Below are 26,189 nucleotides of genomic sequence, written 5' to 3'. Positions count from 1 at the left end.
GCTTCCCCCTTCTTTCCTTCCTCCTTTCCTAGCTTCCTTCCTTCCTTCCTCTTTCCCTTCCCTTTCTTTTTTCTCTTTCCTTCTTTCCTTCTTCCCTTCCTTCCTTCCTTCCTTTTTTCTTCTTTCCTTCCTTCCTTGCTTCCTCCTTTCCTAGCTTCCTTCCTTCCTCCTTCCCTTCCCTTTCTTTTTTCTTTCTTTCTTTCTTTCTTTCCTCCTTTCCTTTCCTTCCCTTTCTTCCTCCTTTCCTAGTTTCCTTCCTTCCTTTTCCTTCCATCTTTTCCTTCCTTCCTTCCTTCTTTCTTTCCTCCTTCTTTCCTTCCCTCCTTCCTCCTTTCCGAATTTCCTTCTTTCTTTCCATTGTTTTCCTTCCATCTTTTCCTTCCCTTCCCTTTTTCTTTTCCTTCCTTCCTTCCTTCTCTTCCTTCCTTCCTTCCTTCCTTCCTTCCTTCCTTCCTTCCTCCTTTCCTTTCCTTTGCTTCTCCTCTCCCGCTTTCTTTCTCTTTTTTCTTTTTCCCCTGAAGAGATTTTTCTTCCTTTCCTTTTTTTTTTTTTTGGGGGGGGGGAGGGGTGGCTTGTCCTTGAAAATTTAAAAAAACTGAATTTTTGTTGTCCTTGAAATTAAAAGTCTAAATAAGAAAAGTCAGTTTTTTAAATGAATAAAGAAATAAATGGGAGGTGTTGCATTAAATGAAGAAGAAAAGCCATTTTTCATGGGAGGCGTGTAATACTCTACATGCAAAAAGTTGGTTTTTAATGGGAGGTGTTGGAATAAATGGGGGGAAAATCAGTTTTTAATGGGAGGTGCCTTAATTTTAAAAAGAGGAGTCAGCTTTTAAATGGGATTCTTGCATGGAGAGTTCTGTTTTCTTGCCTGTTAAGTTTGTGGGGTTTTTTTATGGTCTGAATGGGTCTACTGCCTTTAGGTTTTTAATCCATAATTAAAACAAAATTGTCCTTGAAAATGAGGGCGGACGAATAGAAATTTCGAGGGCAATATATATATATATTATTTTCTCCTCCCTTCCTGCCTCACTCCCTCTTGCAAAGTTTATCTCTTTTGAGAAGATCCCAAGCTTTTGCTTTTCTTAGCAATGGAGTCTTCTCTTTTGTCCTCATTTGGGGTTTTTTGGGGTGTGGGTTGTGAGTCAGGCCTGTGTGTTGCTTCTATGGTTTCCTATGGGAAGTGAACAGGAAGTCCATAATGAAATTCCTTGGAGGCGGGAGCCAAGGCTAAGCCCCATTCATTGATGTCTCATCTACACCTTATATACCCATAGCCTGAAGGCAATTTTATACATATTATTTCTTACAATGATTTTGTGCGTGAAGCAAAGTTTGGGTACATCGAACCATCGGAAAGCGCAGGTGCCACTGTCTCAGCCACCTCCGAGAAAAGTTACAGTTTTGGGAATATTTGGGGTTTTGGAATTCTTGATAAGGGTGACTCGATTTGTAGGGCTTTTAGGATATCCTAAAACACTGGTTTGCCCAATTGTCATATGATGGTTGGGTCTGATTTTGGGGCACTGCATGGCTATCCAGTCTCCCCACAAAACCCAGCCATTGATTTGATGGGGGTTTTCCCATGAAGACAGTAAGACATTGCTTATGTAAGAAACGAGGTCCAAAACGCACGGCAGAAATAATCCACTTTGAGACCGCTTTCACTGCCCTGGATCAGTGCTAGGGAATCCTGGGAACTGTAGTTTGTTGTGACCCCACCAGAGCTCTCTCACAGAGAAGGCTCAATGTCCCACAAAACTACAATTCCCAGAAGTCCCTAGTACTGATCCAGGGCAGTTAAAGCGGTCTCAAAATGGATTATTTCTGCAATGCATTTTGCACCTGAGATGAGGAACCTGTGGCTTTCCAGATTAGGTGTTTCTGTTCTACTCCAGTTCCTATCAACCACAGCCAATGCTTGTGTTTGGGGATGATGGGAATTTCAGTCAACCACATTTTGGATGGTCACAGATTCCTCCCTGCCCTTATGAATATTGTAGCCGAGTCACTCTTGCCTGGAAATATGGCAAGAGAGGCGCTGTCGGTATTTTGGAGACAGGAGCCCTGAGCAACGTGAAAAGATCTTGGGGTTTTGTGACATTGTCACCTTCATCTTTTTAAACAAGCCACATACAGTGCATTCCCTAAAAACCCAGCAATGCAAACTGGGTTCTTTCAAAAAGTCCTTATGGACACGTACGCACAATCCTATTCCACTTTTTGTTCACTTTTTCTTTTTCCCCAATCCCTTCCCATTTGTTTCCACTTTGTTAACTATTTTCAGGTAGGGACCCTACACAAATGCTTGGTAAAAGCGGACAATTTGGAACTGAGCGACCAATGCCAGGAAGCGACAGGATTAACCCCCGAAGGCCTGAGCAAAGCGGAGCCGCTGGACCGAGTTCTCCAACAGGTGAGGGTTAAATGTTAACAATGCAAGGAGCAGGATTCTGACTGATGCAAGAAGGCAAACAGACTCGCTTTTGACTTTCGCTTTGAAACCTTTGGCAAGCTGGCTCTGCGTTGCAGCAATAGCCAAGGTGGTTCACCCTCCACAGAGGCCTGCTGGGCTTATCTGCCACATGGATACACATTTCTGGCCTTCGGTGACTTCTAGATTGAACGCTGATAGGTATGGCGAACTGGGAAAGAAAAACATGAGCTGGGGACCGAGAGGCTCTTGTTTTGAATCCAACCTGCTAGAAAACCAAAGGACCGGCTCTACTGTTAGGCCAAGTGAAACAGCTGCCTTAGGTGGGCAATGTTGGGTGGCAGCAAGGATAACATTTCTTCCTGAACCCTTGGCCATTCTCCTCTCTTGGAGGACAAAACACTGTGATTCGCACTCTCCTGAACCCCTGAACCTAGCCTGCTGCCCTTAGATGTGATCGAAAACCCTATCTCTATGCCCCTTGAACTACCCATCTAGGTGGCTTCTGTACATAGAATAGACAGTAAGGGAATGCTGTCTTTGCCTTGGATGACCACAGGCCCCTTCCCTGGTTTCTGGATTTATCCACTCTATGCAGTTAGAGCAGCTTGATATTGCGACTCTGGCCCTATCCTACAGATTCTTGGGGTTTTGAATTTGGGAAGGAGCATAGAATTTCCTGCTTGACAGCTCTCCAGAGTTGCTGTTGGTGTTTTTAACTGTCAGTCAAAAAGACAAGATAACCAGCTCTGGAAACCTTGTTTTTTATTTATATCCTGATTCCCCCCCCCCCCCCCCCCCGGAGTTGGGACTCAAGACAATTTACAAAATTTAAAACAGATACAGCTAATACAAAGAGATCTTGTAGCACTTTTGGGATTAAGGGAAAGGCACTGTAGCAAAAGCTTTGCAGAATTGGTCTGCTGCTTCCCCAAATGCCTGGAAGTGGACTGAGTCTATGGAAAGCTTATGCTACAATGTCTTTCTCTCAATTAGTCTCAAAAGGTGTTGCCAGATACCTTTGCAGACTGATATTGCAGATTGACACAGCTGTGTCTCTGAAATTTAAAATATAATTAAAATGTCAATAAAATTAAAAGCAGACCGTAAAAAAGAACAACAGATCTAAACAACATGGTACATAAGTCACCTCTGAAAGGTCTGCCAAAACAAAAGGTCTTCACCTGACTATAAAAAGGTAGCAAGGAGGATGCCAGTCTCCATTTCTAGGGAAGGAGTTCCAGACTTTCAAAGAAACTGTCAAGAAGGCAATCTCCTGTATAATATTTGTGAGGCTGGTGGGACAGAGAGAAGGGCCTCCCCAGAAGATCTCAAGACACAGGTAGACTCATATAGGCAGATATGTTCCTTCTGGACCGGAGCCATATGTAAGCTTTGAATAGTGCCTGGAAACAACCCGGCATCCGGTAGAGTTGTTTCAATAAAAGAGTTGTATTCTTATAGTAGTGCTAGCTGTCTTCTTGTAGACACCAAGTTGGAAGTTCAAAAGGCAATGGATGAATTTGTGATGGATGGGACTGTCGACGCCTGGGTAGCTATATATTGCCTTCGGTATCAGGTGCTGGAAATGTGAATGGAGGATGCAGTCACACTTTTAGCCCTGCCTATGGATTTGCTTTAGGCAGCAAGTTGTGCAAACAGAACATTGGATTAGGTAGAACATTGGATTTGGTCTGGTCCATGATAGCTCTTCGGAAGTCATGCAGTTTCCTTCTCCTATTTCATCATATCTGCTGTTTCCAGCTTTCATGGCCCTCCTTCAGCTTTTATCTATAATAGTTTTTTGTGGGGTTTTCAGGCTATGTAGCTGTGTTCTAGAAGAGTTTATTCCTGATGTTTCACTGGCATCTTCAGAGAATGCATTCATCTCAACACTGTATGTACTGTTGTTGTTTTACAGAGCCTCCAACAAAGTGTAGGATGTATAGAGTCCTTCCTGTATTTTGGCCATTAACATGGGGAGGGACAAGGGCAGAACGTTTGTTTAGCTTTAATAATACACAATGGAAGTTGGTTTGGCTTATACTTTTTACCTATCTTTTCTAAAGCCGTGATGAAAAGCATTCTGAAGTCAAATGGAAAACACAATAGTATAGCTTTGTGGAATGCACGAAACTGGTTCTTCGTATCTTGTTTGAATCGCTGTGAAAGTTTGTGGGAGAAACTTGCCAAGGCGGTAAAACAGGCTAGAGTCTGTTGCCATTTCTGATGATGCGGCTGAGCCCGGCAAGTAGCCACCATGCGCAATGTGTCTTTGGTGTTGCTTTTCTTTCAGTCTGGATTGAATCATGCCTAGTCTTAATGGGGAACGCAGCAGCCAATAAGAAAAAATAATGTACTTCTGCAAAAGAAGTCATTAGGTGTGGTGCATCTCTGCTCCTTACCCCACCCCAGTTCGATTTCATGCAAGACCTGTTACGGCTGTGAAGTGACTTCTCTCCCCCCACTTTGCAGTAGTTTAGAAATAGCGCTGAGACAAACGTTGGAGGCTGCAAGTTCAATCTTGCCCTACGTTTTGCAACCAAAGACATCTGGAGCAGCTTAGCTAAGTACACTTTGCTGTTCATCAACTTGTTTCTTGTTTTTTAAGTGACACACCGTAATTACATTCAGTGGGCTTTATTAAATAGTCTTCTGTTTCCACAAATTGCAAGTTAGATGGAGCGCATGCTAACTTTGTCTAGGTGCGGCGGAGACATCTTGGTGAAATGGAGGAAAAGGGTGGCTCAGGGATTCTGAGCATAGGCTCCAGCTGAACCTTGCTTATGGTTTCTTTGGGATATCTTTGGGTTTCTTTGGGATATCAGGTGGGAGACACTTTCAGTTAGTCTCAAAGGTGCTACAAGAGCTCTCCACATACATTCTACAAACTATTATCTTTGTATAATATCATGCTTATGGAAGTCTTGAGAGTCTGAGCATTTATTTAAGGAGTTTTCTAATCCTCAAGGACCAGAAGTGTGGTTTCTCTGCTTTCCAGCCCCACAACCCAGATGTGTGCTTCATTTCAACCCACATTGCTTAGGGCCCAAACAGACAGGCCAAGATAAAGCTGCTTTGGGTCATTGTGGAGGTATGCTGTTTAAATGACGCATGCATCCTAAGAGTCTGGAAGCCATGCCAAAGCGATGCTCCAGTCCTAAGAACTGGAGCACAGTTTGTGGCCTCTTAAGATGTCTGTGTGTCATTTAAACAGCATACCTCCAAAGTCACCCGAAGCAGCTTTATTTTGGCCTGTCTGTTCAGGCCCTTACTTCCCAGTCCATGCAGATGGCAGAGACTGGTCAGAACCAGAATACTCTGATTTCTGCCCATCCTGCTCTCTCCAGTGACATACCCTCCAATAATTTGCAAATGAAAACATGCTTGTGACATTCCAGTTCTCATACCAAAACCTGCTGCTTCAGCATTACCTGCCCACCTGCTGCTACATGTTGCTGAAATCTCATGTATGCTCTGCCTATGTTCTCTGTGGTTGCTGGCCTTCCATGCCCTCCAAAAGCCAAAGAGGTGTATACTCTTATTACAAAGACACTAGAAGAACCAGTTGTAGTGGGCAGGGAATCAGACTTTTGAAAAAGCATCTTCTGAGGAAGTAGACTGATACAAGGGACACCATTTTACAGTGTCATCGTATTGAATGGGACCTGAGCATCCATAGATTTTCATATTCACAGGGGCGATGTGGAACTAAATACCAGCAGATACCAAGGGCCCACTGTACTTACAAATCCCTTATACATGGGATTCCCTTATACATTGCCAGTGATGCACGGTCGAAATGGTGGACCGTGCATCATAAAGATAATAGTTTTCAGTTAATAGAACCAATTGTGAAGAAGTTCCCAGGCAGACCTGATCATTTTTTGCTTCTCAACTCTTTCAGATTCTTCTAGAGAATATGTTCAGAAGGTTCCCAAACTTTTACTCTTAATGTTGGTTCCCTTTGCTTATTGTTGATTGAAGCAGTGGGCTGTGGGCATAGTTTTGTGTTATCTTTGCTTTCCTTTAAAAAAAGGTGTCCTTGAAGATCAAAGGGAATCTTCACATAACTTAAGAGTTATAGCTTGTTTAATATGGATCTAAGTATTTGGTTAAGTCCAGAGGGACGATTGCTTATAGCTGCAGTTCCAAGCACAATCTGAGGCCTGTGATGGAAAGCTGTGAGAGCTCTCTCTGCTGCAGGGCATTTGGCTGTGGAGTGCATTTCTCCCTGTATGTCTCTTAGAAGTCACCTGGATGGATAGTCTGATCTCCTGGGAGGCATATTCTGCCTTTCCCTTATCTCTTTGTACCTCTCCTTGCCACTTCAAAGGCACTCAGATTGTAAGAGGGAGTGTGCCGCGCAAAGACACTGTGAAACACGAATGGCATTTTGGATTTTCGCTGTCCTTTTGTTCAACATTTAATTGTAGCTGAGCCCTTTTCTTCTACACTTGTAACTGTATCTCTTCCACATGGTAATTTTGCATAGTTTCCTATGGGGGGGGGACTAGTTCTGGCAACAAGTGCTAAAAATTCTTTTACTTCCATGTTATCCCTTCTGTGTATGAGAAAGTCTTGGTATTTGGTTACCTGCTTCATACCTTCCGACATTTTCTGACACCTGTGGCCAAGCAACATCAAGGCTAAGATGGCAAAAGTTATTAGTGAGGAAGAAGAGACAAACTAGGAGAGGCTGCAGAAAGTTTGCTTTTGCTTGAGCTGGCTGGGAAGAATAAGACTCTCTTCTGACTCATTTGGTGCAAAGTACTTTTACATTTTGAACTCAGTTTGCAGCAATTGAAGGAAGCTGAGGTCAAAGTGGGAAAGTGGGAGGAAGAGAGAAAAACTGGGACATTTTAAAAGCAGCTGGAAAATGAGGTAATAGAAGATTAATCCTGACTTCCCTTGCCACATCGGGACTGTTGGAGGGTATGGGGAAATGTGGCCTTCCATGCCATAAATTCAAAACTAGTGGTTCCATTGCAGATCTAATGATGACGCAATGTTTACAGGTACATTTTTAATATTGTCATCTTTGCTGGGTGAGTGTTCTCATTTCTTTACACCTGAAGCCTGGGGGGTCAAGGATGGGATAGTAAAGGTACAGTGGCATGTCCTCCGACTGTCCCGATTTGACAGGATCAGTCCTGATTAATCCTTTGCTTTCCCATTTTTAAAACATTCCAGTTTCTCTCTCCTCCTCCCTCTTTCCCAGTTTCTCTTCAGCTTACTTCAGTTGCTGCAAACTGAATTCAAAGTGCAAAGGTACTCCGTACTCAAGCAACTTGACAATGAGGAATAGGTAGGTGCGACCGAGTCTTGCCCTTCCCAGTTAACTCAGGTAAAAGCAAACTGCTGCAGCTTTTCCAGTGTTTCATGTTCTTCCGCAATAATATATTTTGCTGTTCTGGTCATAGTGACATTGCTTGGCCACATGTGTCCTGGTTTTCAGCGGTGAAAGTATGCAGAGGTGCCATGCACTAACAGCTGATTTAGCAGAGCAGATGCTTGGTTGACCTTGGTGGGTTCAAGTCTGGTCCTGCCGATGTGTTTGTAGTCAAAGGACAGAGCCAACACCTTTCACAGTAGTGGTTAAGTCAGCAGAAATTGTGTGGGATGTTTGGAAGAGGGAGAAAGTAAGAGGAGGGGAAGGGAGGCCACGAAGAAGTAGCATAGCCCATGGAGATCCCTCCAGCCAGATTAGCAGGTTGCAATTTTTGTTTCAAGGCAAACCTGTTCTGCAGCCTTTCCCTCCTCCTCCTCCTCCTCCAGCCCCAGTCTGCTTGGAAAGGGTGTGTGCCTCTTTTAATGGCCTTGCAAACAATTTGGATTTAATTGCAATGGTGTGGCAGGGGAAGCAGGCACAGATGATCAGGATAAGTGTGTCTGTTGGGGGGAATCTTTGGGGAGAATGCTTCTGTGTTCAAGTGCAAGAGTCTGTCTCTTACATGATCAGGAAAAGTGGAGAAAGAGTGCTGATTCAGCTGCATGCTTTGACTTCTGATTTGAAAAACTGATTTGGGGTGTCGAAGGAATGCTGCCTAGCAGCTCCTGTTGTGCCCTGTGTGCGAAGGAGGACTGGACTGCCCTTTATAACCCTTTCAGAAGTGAACAGCTGCTTTTATGAGGGCTTCTGCTTTACTCTCCTTATCCCTTCCTTAGTGACTGATTTTTATTTGGGTTGGATGCATCTCCATCAGTGCTACCAGGAAGCTTTCGCCAAGTTATTTCATAAGAAAAATGTCTTTTATTTCTTAATTAAAATATTTAAATCTCATTTTATGTCATGCAGTTCTCAGGGTGGGGTACAATAAAATCTGTTTAACCAGTTGTTATACACACACAGATATAAAAGGTGATGCAAAAGTCACAAGACAGTGACCAGTGTTGAACATCCATTTAAAATTGGCAGCATGAGCTTTCGTAGACTTCAGTCTACTTCCTCAGATGCATTTGTAGACTGAAGTCTACGAAAGCTCATGCTGCCAATGTCTTCCTTTCAGTTAGTCTCAAAGGTGCTACAGAATCTCTCTACATACTGATTCTACAGACTAACACGGCTATATTAATCCATTTAAAAGACTGGGATAACATAGCTATCTATGTATTGATTTTAAATTGATTTGACTATTAGTTTGTCTTTTATTTTTTATTAAATTATAGATTTGTATTAACAGATACATCTGACTGTCAAGTGACTTTTTGTTTACCCTATATATATGTGTGTGTGTGTATAGAGAGAGGTATATATTTAGTGCCACCGTAGTTTAGTGGTTTGACCAAGTTTACTTGTCCGATTGCTTCCTCCCAAAATGTACGGTAGTTACTATGGGACAACTCCAAAACATATGCATGCAGGAAATAGTGTTAGCTGTGTTACATCTCCAACAATTTGCTGATTTAGAAAGCCCTTTCTCGAATAGACATTGCAGTGACCCATATCCCACAATGAGCTTTAGACAGGGTGAGTGCTTTCCTTGTACTTGGCTTGCTTCCTGTCGTGTTGGAAAGCGTCGGGATCTTATGCACCTTAGTCGCTACCTGACATAGGGATTAAAAAATGTGCGTACCCTTTTTCCCACCTATGTAGGCATTGTCTGGCCTAAGTGGCCTTCCCCCTGGCTGGCTCAGCTTTGCACTACAAACAGGGCCAGAGTGTTGGGTAAATATGGCAGGGCTGTGCTTGGGCAATCAATAGAGTCAGTGCTAAAGATCACGTTGCTGGGGAAGGCTTGCCCTTGAAATGAGGAGGGAGGGGAGGCAGGAGAGGGGACAACGCTGGTGTAATAGAAAGCCATGCAACTCGAGTTTTAAAAGGGCTCTCTGTTTATCGGCATGGGACGCTTGTGAACAAATACTTTTGAAAGCAGTCCATTTGCTTTGCTGTCCGCAACCACACTCTTACATGTGCTAAAGTACCCTGACGCCAGAGTTGCTGGGGTCAAATTGAATGTCCAACCCACCTCACCTTTTAAAGAAATTTGAATGCAAACTCTGCAGAGTAGGGAGAAAGGTACTGATGCTGGATTTGACCAGAACAGCAATAGAGAGAGAGAGGGCTTAACAATTTCCTCGCAGGCGGTTGTTCAGAGACGCTTGTGGAACTTGCAATGCTTCACAAAAGAAAAGCGTGATGTAAAATATCCCCATAGACATTATGGAAATCTGAAAGTAGAGTTTGTATTCTGACTGCACTCCCATCATTTAGTGAATGATGGAAGTGTCATCTGATTCACAGGGAAACAATGCAGAACAAAGGAAGAGCAAGCAGCAGAAATCAGGGAAGGACCCAGGTGTGACTTTACTTCAGAGATACAGATTAAATGTTTTCCTTTAACTATGAGATATTCTAATTTAATTCTCTTTGTGCTGTCCAATTTCTCATGACAGTAAATGGGTTAAGCAGCACATCTGTGCTAGAATCTCTCTGCTCTGATCCAGCTATTGTTTGTTAATGACCACAGTTACTTAATGATCAATGTTTGCCATATTTTGCATTCCAGTCCCCTCTCACCTCATGGATTGCATTCTCCTGCCAATGTATGTCTATAATAATCTGCCATCTGAGTGTTGGACATGGGATTACATAGTGCTGGCCCTGGCATAGGGCAAAGTGAGGTGGTTGCCACACTTGCAAAACTATAAGAGGAAAAAACATTAACATTAGGAAGAACTTCCTGACGATAAGAGATGTTTTGACAGTGGAAGACCTGCCTCGGAGTGTGGTGGAGTCTGACTGGCCATCGGTCAGGAGTGCTTTGATTTTGTCTTCCTGCATGGCAGAAGCGGGTCGGACTTGCTGACCCTTATGGGATCTTCCAACTTTATAATTCTGTGGACCTTATTGCACACACTTTTGGCCCCCATCTGGGCAGGGGATGCACATGGCCAAGTGAAAATGTATTTTATCACATGCCATATTATCATCAAGGCGGCCACATGCCATTGCCTAGTGCTAAGCCGTCCCCAGTCAGGGTTCAGCCGCATGGTTTTGCTCTGCTGCAAAGCTTCCATCTTTCAAAATTCATGCGCCTGAGCCCTGATCGGGGATGGCTTAGCACCGGATGATGGCATGGGGCCACCTTGAAGACAGTAAGGCATGCAATAAAATTCATTTTCACTTGGTGTCCCCTGCTTGTGCCCCGATGGGGGGCAAATGTGTGTGCGATAAGGTCCTATGGAACACAGTGAGAAGGTCCCACTGTTTCTGCCTTGGCCGGTTTCCTGCCCAGAATGGCAGAGTTCACCTCACTGTTGTGTCCACCATAGGCTTTCCAGATGTCCCTTTTTTGGAGACATTTCATATTTGAATTGGTATGGTGTATTGGTTTGAGATTTGCACTACAGCTCTGGGACACCAGTGTTTAAATTCCTACTCAGTCATGGAAACCTATTAAGTGATCTTTGGCAAGCCACACTTTCTCAGTGTATTTGGTGCGGGTCGATGACTCTCATATTTAGTTTCTCTCAGCTTCTTATTTTCCTGTATTTAAAATCATAACTTCTGTGTTACATTTTTATCTCCTTGGTTTGCTAAATAGTGGTTTACGGTCCAGATTCCTGTGTATTTGTGTAAAAAGATAATTGTATAGCTAGCCTCCATTGGCTGTGAGCCATGAGACTTGGAGGCTGTGTTCGCCCAAGCGTTCATCAGGTTGAAAGATGGTTGCAGAGAGGAAGGTGGCCGTGGGGGAAAGGAATGCTTTAGATGGAGATATTTTAATAATAAGAATAAATCACCCTGAATATGGAGGACCTGCTGAATTTGATCTTCCAAGTGTGGTGTGTAGGGATGGAAAGACTAAAGAACTGAACCCTCTGTTCTGCTACTGCATCTGATGATCTAGGTCAGCCCACAAACAGTGCCGTCGTGGTATTTGTAAACTTCAAAGAGTTGTGTTTTTGAGGTTGTGTTTTTCCTGTAACACACTACTACAGCTCCTACCTGCCTCAGACGCTCTAAGTATCCCGATTTGGCAGGGATACTCCCGCTTTCCTCCTTTGTCCTTGCTTTACTTCAGCTGGTGCAAACTGAGTTCAAAATGCAAACACAGTTTGCACTCCATTAACTTGGGGGACAAGAGGATAAAAGGTGAGGGACTGTTGCCCTTCCCAGTACGCTCAGGCAAAAGCAAACTGCGGCCACCTCTCGTAGCTTGTGTGTACTTCCTTATTCATAACTTTTGTAATGTTTTCATCTTTGTAATGTTGGCAGACATTCTGTCTGTAGTTATTCAGCTTCTGTTTTATATCTGTAGCCCTATTCAGATATTAGGTCTAGTCCTTTCTTCCTCCATCACTTTCCTTGTGTTGAAAGCAACCTGTTTTAAAGAGAGAGTTTCCTGAGTATGTGGAGACTATCCAGTCAAGTGGTACCCTTGGGAAATTAGGGATCTTTCCCATATGGCAAGCCAGCATATAAGTATGGTCTCTTCTTCAGATGTATTACTTTCTATGTGAGGATGGAGACAATGGAGGAAGGCAGGATAAACTTCTCCCAGGTTCAATAAAATGGTTTGAGTAATTCCTGAACAGGACTTGTGTCATAGTTAAAACACTCTCTTGTGATACAGTATTCTCTTGAGCAACAAAGAATGGGGAGTCTCTCGTTCTGCTACTAGAACCTGCCTAGGAGGTGATTTTAAATTAAACCGAGAGTATAAATACACTCATGCCTATCTTTCCCCACCCAAACCTCTAGCCTAATAGAACAGGTTTGTTGAGGGCCAAGAAGCTGAAATTAAACCCTACAAAGTGGAAGTGCTGCTGGTCAGTAGAAAGTCTGGTTGAAGGACTCGATTCAGCCTGTTTTGGAAGGGCTCACATCTTGAAAAGTCAGGCTTGTTGTCTAGGAAATGCACCTTGACTCTATTCTGTCACTGGCAGCAAAAGCAAGGAATGTTTTTGCACAGCTTGGTTTCAGATACCAGCTAAGAACCCTTCTCATGTCAACTTCCCTGTCCTCTGTGCAGATTGATATTTCTTCCTCCTATTTTCACTCCTCCTGCCTTCAAGCCTGCTTTTATTGGTTTTAGGGACCAAATATACAGACTTGCATGCTTTCTCTGGCTTTTCCAGAGCTGGTGGCGGCTACAAAAACTCAGTACTTTGGGATCATTTAGGCCCACACCAGAAATCTCACATGCAACCGGCATAACATTTTTTTGTTATATTGCCAGAAGCAGAAAGAAATGAGTTCCAGCTTAATGGATTGCACTTGGTGCATGTGCAGCACACAAGGTCACAGCGATCCCATTATCAGCCATGTGGAATAACAGTTAACAGATGAACAAAAGGCAAGTGGAAGGGCTCTCTGTTTAAAAAAGTTATCTGGCTTTTGTCCTGCCTCCAAAGAGGGTTGTAATCCAAGGGAACTCCTCTCCTCTCTTTGTGCTGTTTTGTGTGCATTAGATTCCGCTTGGCAAGGCCGAATCAGAGGTTGCAGCAAAATGGGATTAGGGAGAGAACAAGTTGCTGACTTTCTAAGCATGAAGCACTGACACAGTTCAGACATTTGACCAGACTCAATCAAGGGAGGAAAAAAGTTGGTTTCCCTGATGTCTGAATTGACAAGCCATGGTCCGTTTGTTGTTAACTGTTCCCAGATTGACTCTGACTCATGGCAACCCTGTGGATGAGACATCTCCGAGATCCCTGTCCTCCATTGCTCTGCTCAGGTCTTGTAAGTTTGATCCCGTGACTTCCCTGATTGTCCATCTGGCCTGAGGTCTTCCAATTTCTGCTTCCCTCCATCTCCTAACATTATGGTCATTTCTGACATGCCTTCTCATGATGTGGCCAAAATCCAATAGCCTCTGTTTCATAATCTTGGGTTCTAAGCAGAGTTCTGGCATGATCTGTTTGACTTTGCACAGCATCTTAGCACTCTTCTCCATCACCACTTCTCAAATGAGTTAATTTTCTTCTTATCGGCTTTCTTCACCATCCCACTCTCACATCTGTACATAGTGATGGGGAATACAAAGATTTGAACAATTCTAACTTCCGTGCTCAGTTGTCTATCTTTACTCTTTACGATCTTGTATAGTTCTTTTATTGATGCCCTTTCCATTCCTAGTCTCCTGTTGATTTGTGGCAATGCACTTTAGTTACTGACTCCCAGTTCCTGCATGAAAGAGATGAGTAGATATTATGCTTGTTTTTTGTTCAGAGACAATGAGGTGTTGAACCATAGTGACAAAGAGATGAGTGGTGTAGGTCTCTCCCACCATCTTAATCTTGTCTCTTCCTTGAATTATGCACGTACAACCACACGCAACCACAGAGTACACTGAATACTCAGCTAATGAGTGGAGTGTAGAAGCTGGGCAGAAGCAGCCTCCTTCTTTTTTCCCTCTGCTGCTTGGCTTTGTTGCCTGGCACACTGGCTAATCTCTCATTCATGCCTTGTTAACCAATAGATAAGGCTTAAACAAAACCAAATCGGAGAGGCCAGGAGAAAATGATTACTGCATGGGACTTCTGCAAAGTGCAGGGTGTTCCACAGCCTTTATCTTGCTTTGCCAAGACAGTGTTCTTGTGGATTGTTTCATGGTTCTTCCCATTTCACGCATGAAGAAAATTAGGCCTTATATTAATCTGTGCAGCATGGGTAAGAAGGAATAGGATTTTCCCCATGATTTCTGGCCATCTACCCCATTGTCTGCTTATTAATCCCAAGATTCCCAATCTATCAGCCTTTCCCAAAGGGATCTCGTAGCAACTTTGAGACTAACTGAAAGAAAGAAGCTGGTAACATAAGCTTTTGTAGACTTGAGTCTACTTAGAATTAGTCTACCTAGTAGACTCAAATCTATGAAAGCTCATGCTACCAGCTTCTTTCTTTAAGTTAACCTCAAAGGTGCTACACAGTGATCCCTAAACTTTGGTCCTCCAAATGTTTTGGACTTCAGTTCCCAGAATTCCTGACTGCTGACCAAGCTGGCTGGGGCTTCTGGGAGTTGAAGTCCAAAGCATTCGGAGGACCAAGGTTTGGGAATCCTGTGCTTCACAATCCCTTTGCATATTGATTTTCCAGACTAACACAGTAATGTCTTTGAATTCTTCCATTAGATGTGTTGGACTATAGATCTCATTGTCCCCAGTGTAAAAGAAAGATGGAGTATATGTTAAGAAAAATGAGTTTTTATTTCTTATTTGCGTACAATTATTATTGCAGATGTTTGTCCCACTTCTGTTCTTTCAACAACTCCTGAAGAAGGCTATGCAGATATTTCTTGACCAGAACATGTTGGGCTACAGTGTAGTGGGTTGAGCATTGGACAATGACTCTGGTTTGAATCCCTTCTCAACCATGGAAATGCACTGGGGGGTCATGGTTAAGTCCCATACACACTGAATCTCAGGCCTGTTACAGACAGCCAAAATAAAGCTGCTTCGAGTCACAGTGGAGGTATGGTGTTTCAATGATGCATGCATCCTAAGAGTCCAGAAGTCATACCAAAGCCACGCTCCAGACTGGAGCATGGCTTTGGTGTGGCTTTTGGACTCTTAGGATGCATGCATCATTGAAACACCATACCTCCACTGTGACTCGAAGCAGCTTTATTTTGGCTGTCTGTAACAGGCCTCAGAAGAAGGCAAATGCAACCATCCTCTGAACAAATCTTGCCAAGAAAACCCCATGATAGGTTTGCCTTAAGATCTCCATAGGTTGGAATCAACTTAAAGGCACACAACAACAAACTGTTTTTTTATAGAGACCCAGGCTTTCTTTTACACTGGGTTCATAGGATGTGTCCAGTTCCATTGCACTGCTTTTTAAAACCCCTTGTCCCCAGTCAGCATGGATTCTGCAGTCCAAAAAGTCACTTTTGTGAGCTGTAATGAAGCAGGGGTATGTTTTGCAAGAGAGGGCAGACGCTGGCTGCTGGCCAACATAGTACTAGCTAAACAAGCTGAGCTGCTTCTCTCTGCTTCCAGATAAATGCCAAGGATCCTGTTCAACCAGTTTATGAACCAGCCTCTCTCTCCCCACATCCCACCATCTTGCCCCATATGTTCCATTTAGGTTACAAGTGTTAAGAAGAATTCAAAGATAGAGCCATGATAGTCTGTAGAATCAGTACATAGAGAAATCTTCTTGTAGCACCTTTGAGACTAACTGAAAGAAAGAAATGGGCAGCATGAGCTTTTTATAGACTTCAGTCTACTTCCTCAGATGCATTTCAGGTATTTGGAGTCCATGGTCCAGTGTGGGACATCTCAAATTGATATGCACTTCACTGAGTCAAAATCTTGACTTTCTGCTCTCTAAAATCTAATATTTCCTTGAATAAACAGACAGGTAGTAGTATTCCTCAACATGTTTTTAATTGTATATAAATCCTCCTTTCTCACTGGAGCTTTGGATATAATCATCTTTTCCCTTTATATGTGATACTAGTATGCCGCTCAGTTACACTCCTTCAAAACAAATTCAGGGGAAATGCAAAGGCTCTCTTTGTGTTTGTTTAAACGCTGGCACCAAGACAAAGTCTGCTCTATCTACAGCAAAAAGAAAAGCCTTCACAAATGGTGAAGTGCATTGGCTTCTTCAAGCTAGAAGAAACATGGGCAAGTTTTATTTCCCCACGTTTATGAATGTTTTAGAAGTTATTCTTGCAACTGGCACTACCCCTTTCTTGCTGCTTATATAGCAGACTGTGGCACAAGACTGGACTTTTGGAGTAAGAGACCATACCTTCCAACATTTCACAGATGAAAACTAGGACAGGTGTGGCCCAGCAATATCAGAGTGTGGTCATGATGACAAAAGTTACTAATGAGGAAGAACGCACAACCTTAGGAGCGGCTGCAACAGTTTGCTTTTGCCGAGGTTTCCTGGTGTGGCCAAGCACACGTGGTTCAGATGCCAAAACTTATTAATGAAGAATAACATAGAAGCTAGGATTGGGTGCAGCAGTTTGCTTACTTCCAACCTGTAAAGGATGGAGGGAGAGAAATGAGAGAAGACCTTCTTTGGCACAGTCGGGGCCAAAGCCTAAATTATTCCGACTATAATCCAAGTGAAGAGCAATTGCTTTGAGGTTTGCCAAACAGCTCTTCACAGATCGGTGGCTGAGTTTTTCCAGTTCCTCTGGATTGCAGATTTGGTTACTGTATTAATTTGTGAGTCAATAGGGTCCAAAATCTGTGGATGTGACTATAGGATGTTGTCTTATTGTTCCTACAGTTCAGCCAGCTAGTGTCGAGTGATCTGAAAGCTCTGGGGAAAAGCTCTTACACTTTCTGCACAGATGGCCAGCTACTCATTCGACAGGTTCTTCACCCTGAAGCCTCAAAAAAGGTACGTTGCTAACAGGATTTGCGTGGAGAGCTAAATGAGATAATCCTGCAGAAAAAGAAATGACTAATGTTATGGTCAGTTATTGTATGTTGTACATTGGAAAGAAGTGGACATTATCCATACATCAACAGGTATGTGGTGTCCAGATCAAGGGAAGCAGAAGTGCCACTTTGGCTAGATCTTGACTGAAATACTCTGTACAGTTCTGGGCACCACAACTGATCAAGAAGGATATTGACAAGTTGAAATATGTCCAAAGGAGGATGACCAAAATGATAGAAGGCGTGGAAACCAACATGCATATGCCGTATGAGGAATAAAGTGGGGAGTTGGGTATGTTTAGCTTGAAGACTGAGAGGTGACTTAATGGCTGTCTTAAAACATAGTTCCTATTTGTACAGAAGCAGAAGACCTGGGCTTTTTAATCCAGCTGCTAGCAATTTGATGAAGGAAACTATACTACTGGTAATCCCACAGTGGAAATAGCCAAGGAAGCTGAGACTTTATTGGCCTTATCTTTAAAGTGGTCAGGAATGGGCATGGTTGGGTGGCCAACTGATACCCATACTATTTTAAAGGGGGCACCATGGAGCTGTGGAGCCTTCTAGATTACCCCTTCATCCAAAGGCCAAGATCCAAAGACTCTACCATTACTGATAGCCTGCCCTGGGTTTGCTCTGGAGCCCACTGTTTAAATTTCTCTGATGCTACATTATGCTGGATATTCAGGCCATTGAGAGAAAATAACCTCCCGTTGTTGGAAATTAAACTAGAAGCTCCCATTTACTCCACCTCTTACAAACTGAAGAATCAATGCTTGAAAATGTTACTTATTTATTCTTGGACTCCAATTATTATTATTATTATTATTATTATTATTATTATTATTATGCTTTATTTATATAGCGCTGTAGATTTTCACAGCGCTGTACATACAAACAATAAAACGGATACGAGTAAATCTAAGACATTCCCAGCGTTATGCTTACTAGATCTAATAAGAAGAGACCCACCAAAGACAGCTTGTTCAAAGTTCTATGTTGTGAAAACAGCCCAGCAAACTGAAATCTTATTGCCCAAAACATTAAATACTTAAAATGCTGTGTGCCAAAGTACCTCAATCAGTTATTAGACTTTGGCTCTTTAGTGTTTTGCTTCTTAATATGAACATCCCTGCCTCCAAGCTTTAAGGAATCTCACTGGAAAATCAAACCTTTGCTGTGTGACTTGAATAGAAGTTCCCTTTGTTTCTCAGCACACAGAGACACAACGGTTCTTTGGGTTTGATTAAAGCCAAACATCATAAAACTGTATTACTTGGAGACCATAGCCAGATAACGTCTCACTCATTAATTTAGCACTCAAAACTTGACAAAACATCGTAATACAGAAGCAGAGTGAGCCACATGTGTCTCCATTTTGATAATAAATATGGAAGGACACCAATAAAGATGATGAGCATAACTCTTTGCTGACAAGTCTAGTTTATATGTCTGTTCCAGGTTAAAAACTATAACTTACACTGCTGCCACTCAGCAGAAATAAAGCAGTTTGACACCACTTTAACTTCTATGGCTCCATATTATAGAACTGTGGGATTTGTGGTTTGGTGGGACACCAGAGCTCTCTGGCATGGGAAGACTAAACATCTCACCAAACTACAAATTCCAGCATACTATAGCATTGTGTCATAGCAATTATTGTAGTGCAAAGCTGTTTTATTTCTGTGGTGTGCCAATAGCCCCACACCAAAGGCTGTGACAGGTATCTCTGCGGCATTCGTAGGAGAACTTGATCTTAATACATCTACATTAACCTCTTGTAACTGAGTGCAACTGAAGCATCAACATATTACTTCCCTGTTTATGTCTCTCCCTCCATTCCCCTTTCCCCTGTTTCTCATGTGTCCAGTTGCATTTGTAAGCTCCAGAAAGCATGATTCCCCCTTTAAATCAAAGCATATGGTAATGATATGCCCTGGTTTGGTTTGTTTGTTTTTAATTTCAAAAAAGGGTGTGTGTGTGTTTGGAAATGGAACTGGACTTCCAGCTATTTCTTTAGTTGATGCGGGTGATGTGGTCCCAGGAGGCTCAGAGGTCGAATATTCCTCTCTCCACTCTCCAAAGGTGCCCACTTTGGATGTAGATCCTAGACCATTCCCAAAGACTTTTATGAGACCTTTTAATGCCCCATGTGTGTTGTTCATCCTACCCACCAGCCTTCATTTTGTTTCCATCATAGAATCTCCTCCTCTCTGACTGCTTTTATTCGTTTTATGATCTCCGCAAAGAATTCCACGATTCCTATCCGAACTCAGCCTCCGCGAAGGATCAGACTATCCAGTCTATGGCAGAATGTATCCTTTTATCTTGTTTCCAATAAAGATAGCCTAGCTGCTTGGATTCTAGAATGGGGATCTTATTTGGGGATCATGGGACAGATTGGGTCCTGGATTTTCTAATCTGAATGTGGTCAGTTTTTATTTTAAGGAAAACTGTGGAATTGTAACGAAGAATAACCCTATAGTACAATGCCATGTTTGTCATTGTTATGTGCCTTCAACTTGACTCTGACTTACGGCGACCATATCATAGGCTTTTCTTAGCAAGTTTCTTTGTAGGAGGGTTGTCATCCCCTTCATCTAAGTGTGCATCTACACTATAGAAATGATGCAGTATGATACCACTTTAATGGCCATGGCTCCATCTTACAGAATCCTTGGATTTGTAGTTTAGTGAGGCACCACCACTCTTTAGCAGAGAAGGCGAAAGACTTTGTCTAACTACAAATCCAAGGATTCCATGGGATGGAGCTAGAGTACCTAAAGTGGTGTCAAACTGCATTATTTCCCTAGTGCAAATACACCTTAAGACTGTGTGTGTGAAGTGTCCAAAGTCAGCCATTGGGTTTCCATTGCAGAGTGGAGATTTGAACCGTAGTCTTTTGGAGTCTAACACTGAAATTACTACACCACACTAGCTCTTTGTTTGAGATGTTGAAGCTGATATTGGACAAGACACTCACTTGCTATGGATGTCCTAGCATTGAATTTCCTGCTTTGATAGAGGGTTAGACTACATGGCTTCTAAGGACACCTTCAACCCTGCAGTTCAATGGACATGTACTATGCAACGATCATAATGTGTCATTCTGAAATCCGTCATTGTGTTTTCTTGAGCCTAACATCCAGCTATAGGATATGGGATAGATGAAACGGAGGAAGATTTTGGAGTGTGGCAAGTGAAAGCCATGGTGGCCATTATTTTCAGCATGCTTCCAGATTCATGTAGTAAGTGAAAATACATTTTCCTGGACCTGCGACATTTTGTGCCATTGTGCCAAACTGAGCACATGCAATTTCTCTCTGCTGCTTCTTTCTTTTCTATCTATCTACATTTTACCTTGTCTGCATTTCCATCAGTTGCAGATCACCGGTTTACTACCCCTGAAACTGTGAAATACAAGTATGAAACTGGACCTTGGTAAGTGCCACATTGAACTGGTTTTCTCATAAGTCCTGCCTTCCCTTCCCCCAAATGTGACCCATGGACCCAATTTTTGTTATATTTATCCGTCTTTGGGATTGCAGAGAAGGTGGGAATGGGTGAGATAAGGTAGAGGCAAATACACAGATCTAAAACAAAGACAATGTCTGTGTCTTCTATTCTCATTAATTTGTTTTGCAATTAAATGGCAGTTTTGTCCCAAGGTACTAGCTCCCATTAAACGTTGGTAACCCAAGAAATACAGCATATGAACTCAGCAGTTACAGCAGTAGAATTAATCATTGCCCAATCCATTTATAAAGATAGTAGATAGGCAGAGATCAATGGGTCCTTTAGTTCCCCATTCTCCTGCTGGTCCTTGACTCATAATGTGTAGTTATGGGGCATTGTAACATGTCAAGCTGCCACTTCCTTTCTGAGACTTGTTGGAGTTCCTGTGGCAAGGTCCAGAACATTGATCTGATGTTCAGGCTTACCATAATGGTTGTAAGGTTTAGCACTGCAAGTATTTAACTAATCTCCCCCTTGATTTGTACATCCCCCTGTTTATGCATAGTTTCATTTTTATCTGTGTAACTTAATACTTGTAAGAAGTGGAATCCCAGTGCATCACACCAAAGCTTTGCGTTAATCCAGGACAGTTGGGTACTGATGAATCTTCCCCAAGCTGGTATCCTCCGCATGTGTTGGGCCATACATCCCACAGTGTTGCCATCCATCATCCCCAGCCAGTATGGCCAATGGCTGGGGGTGACTGGAGTTGTTGGGAAATGATATTCTCTTCCTGAGCGTCAGGAAATCCATTATTCAGGCAGGAAATAAATAGCAATAAACATTCATTCCATCCCTAGTAGGTCCAACAAGACATTTTGCTTTCCTTACCTATTTCTGTCCTGCTTAACACACTCCCTGCCCACCTGTTGAGTTAAGATGAGCTAGCAGCCCTGTATCACACATTGAAGTGTCTGATAGGATGTCCTATATTCTTTTCTTTCAGTTCAGAGGGATGGGGGAAAAAAGAAGCAATTTTACTGTAAACTGTGTATTGCTAACTGCAGTTGGAAGTAATGTAAGCAACAAAAGGCTCTCGTTGCCTTGGAGTGCGGTTTGGGGCATGCTCTTTGAAGGCGGACTCGGGTTCGGGTGTGGGTTTTGTCTGGTATTTTGGCACCTGTGTGGCAACCGTAGCGGGGGGAGAGATGGCTAAGTGGTGGGGGAACCTGGTGTGCCTTTCTGAGTTTCTTGGAAGCCGCCTCCCTTGCAGGCTGTCCGACTCTGGGGTTGCCACGCCACCTGAGCCAACGTGGCTGACGCTGTTCCTCCTCACTCTTCTTGGGGTGTCTTTGGCTGTGTGTTTTCCATTTGGGCTGAAATGACTCTGGGAGTGTGTAATTGGCTGCGTATTAATGAGCGGGCCGTTGGCATCGGGGCTGATGATTGGCACTTGCTTCAGAGGAGACCTATGGATTTCCACCTCATCCTTTCCTCAGTTCTGTCCTCTTGGATTGTGGGGGGGAAGGGGGTATTTTCCTATTTAGAGATGGGAAAAAGATATCTAGACAAAATGAAAATGAAAATGTATATATTACACTGAAGATTGTGTTTTGGGGATGGTGATAGCTACCTTTCATGTAATTATCGGAGAGGGGGATCTTGGACTCATCTAGTAGTACAAGAACATCTAAAATCCACAAAAACCGTGATGTCTTTATTGGCCAACCAAAATGCACAAAATGCGTGCTGCAAACTTTCAAAGCTCCACTGGCTTCTTTGTCAGACAAAGATGTTAAAAATCATACAAGAGGAAAAATATATATATGAAGATGTTAGTCACAAGCCTGCATTTTGAAGGTGTTGCTGTTCCCAGTTTAGGTGTTATTGGAAAGGCATTCATGCAGATGCTGACCATCTAGTAGTGTTAGGTTTTCTTGAAAAGCAGGCATTTTCAGTTTTCCAAAACAAGTTCCCAAGTATTTATCCATTTCATAACGCTTCTAGTATTTTGAGGATAGACTTGAACATTTTAGGAAGTAAAAAGGTTCACACATGTGTATTGACTCCATGGGCCCTTTTACACACCATTACGGAGCTATGATCCCACTTCCAATTGTTTGTGAAATCCTGGGGTATATAGTACTGGAGTGCTCTGGATGAGACTTTTAAGTACCCTTCTCTGAATTACAAATTCCAAGAATCTGTAAGATGGAACCAAGACAGTAGAGACATAGCACTATAATATGTATGAGCCTCAGGCTATGGTCCTGCATTTGCAAACCAGCCAAGCATTGATAGACCAGTCTCTGAAAACACATGCTGGTATTTATATTTCTTTTCATGTTATATGATTTAGAGTTCATGATGATATACAATATCGAGGGAAGGGGAAACTAGCCTGGAGTAGCCTTGGCCTGTTAGCCAGGAAAGGCTACGTTTTGGGGACATTTTGTGCTTTGGGGAAAAAACGTCTAAGAAGGAACATAGAAGCTTATACAATTGAGCTTGATGTGGAGGAAATTAGTTGAAGAAAGTCTGCAGAAATTAGTTGAAGCCCTCAAGTCATTTTTGACTTATGGAGACCCTAAAATAAAGTAAAAAGCTTTTCTTGCCAAGATTTGTTCAGAGGGGGTTTGCCTTTGCTTTCCTCCGAGGCTGAGTGAATGTGGCTTGTAATAATTTTATTTACTTAATAACAATTTATGTAATTAATATAATTATTATTATAAACAATATAATAAATATCGTAACTGTCAATCAATCAATTTATAGACGAACGTTGTATACAAATATATAGTTAGATCAGTGGTTCCCAACCTGTGGGTTGGGACCCCTTTGGGGGTCGAATGATCCTTTCAAGGGGGTCGCCTAAGACCATTGGAAAACACCTATTTAATTACAGTTATGAAGTAGCAATGAAAATAATTTCATAGGTTTGGGTCACCACAACATGAGGAACTGTATTAAAGGGTTGCGGCATTAGGAAGGTTGGGAACCACTGGGTTAGATTAATAAAGAGCCACGAAATAAGTGTTTGCAGTATCATTAAGAGGAAAAACTATGGAGTCCCTGGATCAATAACTGATTTGACTTCTTCCTTCCTTTCTTTCTTACAGTAGTAAATCAGAAACAGTGGATAGCGAAACAGTCATACGAGCTCGAGGTCTCCCTTGGCAGTCTTCTGACCAGGACATAGCTCGGTTTTTCAAAGGCCTTAATATTGCCAAGTAAGTGTGGAATAATAACTTCACCATTCAGGATCCAGTGCTTTTTCTTTATTTCGTATCATTTTGTAGGATGCGGCATGCCTTGTTGGTCTCTGTTTTCGTGGATTCTGGTTGTGTGGTAGGAAGAAACGCTTTCATACTTAGGGACCTGGTGGGGGATGTTTTGTCGTTCACGTGATTTGGATTACAATCCCACAAATGCCTTAACATTGGTCATGCTGGATGGGGTTGTGGGTGCTGTGCTCCAAAGTGGGGGACCCTGAGTCCTTGGCTGCTGGCAAGTTTCCAGGAAAGAAAGACAATATTTACTATAGGTTTTTGTGGGGTTTTCGGGCTCTGTGGCCATGTCCTGGAAGTGTTTATTCCTGATGTTTCGCCAACATCTGTGACTGGCATCTTCAGAAAATGTTGGCATGGTAGTGAGTAGGGTATATATACACTCTGTGACCCTATTTACTCAATGGTCACAAAGATGGTACCAGTCCTGTCCCATTGGTGCTGGGAGGAATAAGTGTTGGATCTCCACATCAGAAAACCTGAGAAGAATGTATCTGGTGTTGTTAGGATTGCAGACATGGTTGTCTGCCTAGCTACCAAGCCTCGCTTAAATATGTCTCAACTCTATACTTTCCCTCTCCCAAATACTCTTTGCAGCATGTGCAGAGCATAAAGAAGTCATTTTTTGGTCCCAGAAAACCTCAACCAACATGGCTTTGACAGACTTGTGTCTTATTGCACAATTCATTTTCTGGCCAAAGTCACAATTTGTGTCTCCCCTTATGATCCTATCCCTTAACACTATGCAACTGTGCTTAAAGAATGGTGGCTCGAACGTTGTATTCCATTGGTGCCTCTGATGAAGAAGTTGGATTGAAATCCATAAAGGCACATGCTAAAATAAATTATGTCTGAAAGTATTGATAGATTCCTTTCCCCATCTGAAACTCTGCTCATGGGTATGGAGTCAACATACCTTAGTTTATCTTCTGGGGGTGGGGGAGTTGTTTTTGTTTTATTCTTCTGTTGTTGTTTTATTCTTTTGTTATTTATTCTTCTAGAGGTGGTGTGGCCCTGTGTCTGAACGCCCAAGGGAGGAGAAATGGAGAGGCCTTAGTGCGATTTGTCAACTCCGAACAGAGAGACTTGGCCCTGGAACGGCATAAACACCACATGGGGAGTAGATACATTGAGGTAGGCTATTTCGACACAGGTTTGAATGCTTTCAGTTGCTGTTATCCTATGGGACAGTACAAAGAAAGGTGGGAGATGAGTACTAGGGATATAATAAGTAATGCAGTTTGATATTGTGAGATTAAATAGCAGCCGTTGTCAACTCACCCCGTGTTTAAGACATACAACGGCTGGCATTCTGTTAGTGAGATACAACTAACTGCACATGGCTCAATATGCATGCAAGGTGATGTGCTGGTAGCGGCGGAAGTGGACTTGTGCAGTGTTGTTGACATGTGTTGTGTAATGTCGCTGTTCTGCATTGGGGTTTCTGGTGCCACATATCTCTGCATGTGGATATCTATGCTACTCTGCGGGGATGTTGGATCGCAGCTGAGAAGAGTGGAACTATTTGATCACAGTCTGAAATCAGTGTATTTTGCAAGAGAGCTAAAACTTTCAGATTTAATTATATCATCAGTTTCATTAATAATTTATTCCCCCCCCCCCCCTGGTGTTGCTTCAGGTTTACAAAGCAACCGGAGAGGAATTTCTGAAGATTGCTGGAGGTGAGTGCAAACTTATAAAGTCTGTACCTGAAATATTGCTGTTGAGAATTTGTTTGAACAAAATAGCTATCAAGATAATTATTTAAAAATTGATGTGTGGTAAGTGAAATCGTGCCGTATTATTAGAAGGTGATATCATAGATGGTGCTGTTACAGGGTATTTTTAATGTTCTTGTAGCCTCTGGGTTAGAGTACTATAATGAAATTTTGAAAATTGTCTGTTAGCTGCAGTTAGAATACAGCTAAAGGTAACTGAGACCAGGCATTAAGACACCATTATGCATAATATCTACAGACAGAATCTGGGCTGTATTCAGAGGAAGGCAAGGGCGAACCACCTCAAAATAAATCTTACCAAGAAACCCCTAGGACAGGGTTGCCATATGTCAGAGTTGGCTGGCAGTCACATAACAGCAACAGCATCATAAATAATAAAGGGAGAAATCTACCCAAAGCGTTCACCCTTCAACTATA

General features: G+C 42.6%; 1 protein-coding gene across 2 annotated transcripts in view; it reads left to right on the top strand.

Moving 5' to 3' along the window:
- The first annotated feature begins 2,145 nt into the window (after positions 1-2,145).
- ESRP2 (epithelial splicing regulatory protein 2) overlaps positions 2,146-26,189 on the top strand; it is a 39,573-nt gene continuing 15,529 nt past the window's right edge. For both annotated transcript variants that reach the window (XM_089540051.1, XM_089540052.1), the window contains exons 1-8: positions 2,146-2,416; positions 17,136-17,249; positions 19,491-19,605; positions 20,440-20,538; positions 20,671-20,731; positions 23,866-23,976; positions 25,035-25,167; positions 25,673-25,715. In XM_089540051.1, the coding sequence (XP_089396177.1) occupies positions 2,162-2,416; positions 17,136-17,249; positions 19,491-19,605; positions 20,440-20,538; positions 20,671-20,731; positions 23,866-23,976; positions 25,035-25,167; positions 25,673-25,715 (931 nt within the window). In that variant the 5' untranslated portion in view covers positions 2,146-2,161. The remainder of the gene's footprint in view (positions 2,417-17,135; positions 17,250-19,490; positions 19,606-20,439; positions 20,539-20,670; positions 20,732-23,865; positions 23,977-25,034; positions 25,168-25,672; positions 25,716-26,189) is intronic.

This window comes from Sceloporus occidentalis, unplaced genomic scaffold, assembly GCF_023333645.1.
Source record: "Sceloporus occidentalis isolate IW3139 unplaced genomic scaffold, rSceOcc1.0.p SCAF_10, whole genome shotgun sequence".
Lineage (NCBI taxonomy): Eukaryota > Metazoa > Chordata > Lepidosauria > Squamata > Phrynosomatidae > Sceloporus > Sceloporus occidentalis.
Note: the sequence above shows the minus strand (reverse complement) of the source record. Positions and strands in the feature narration are given on the sequence as shown.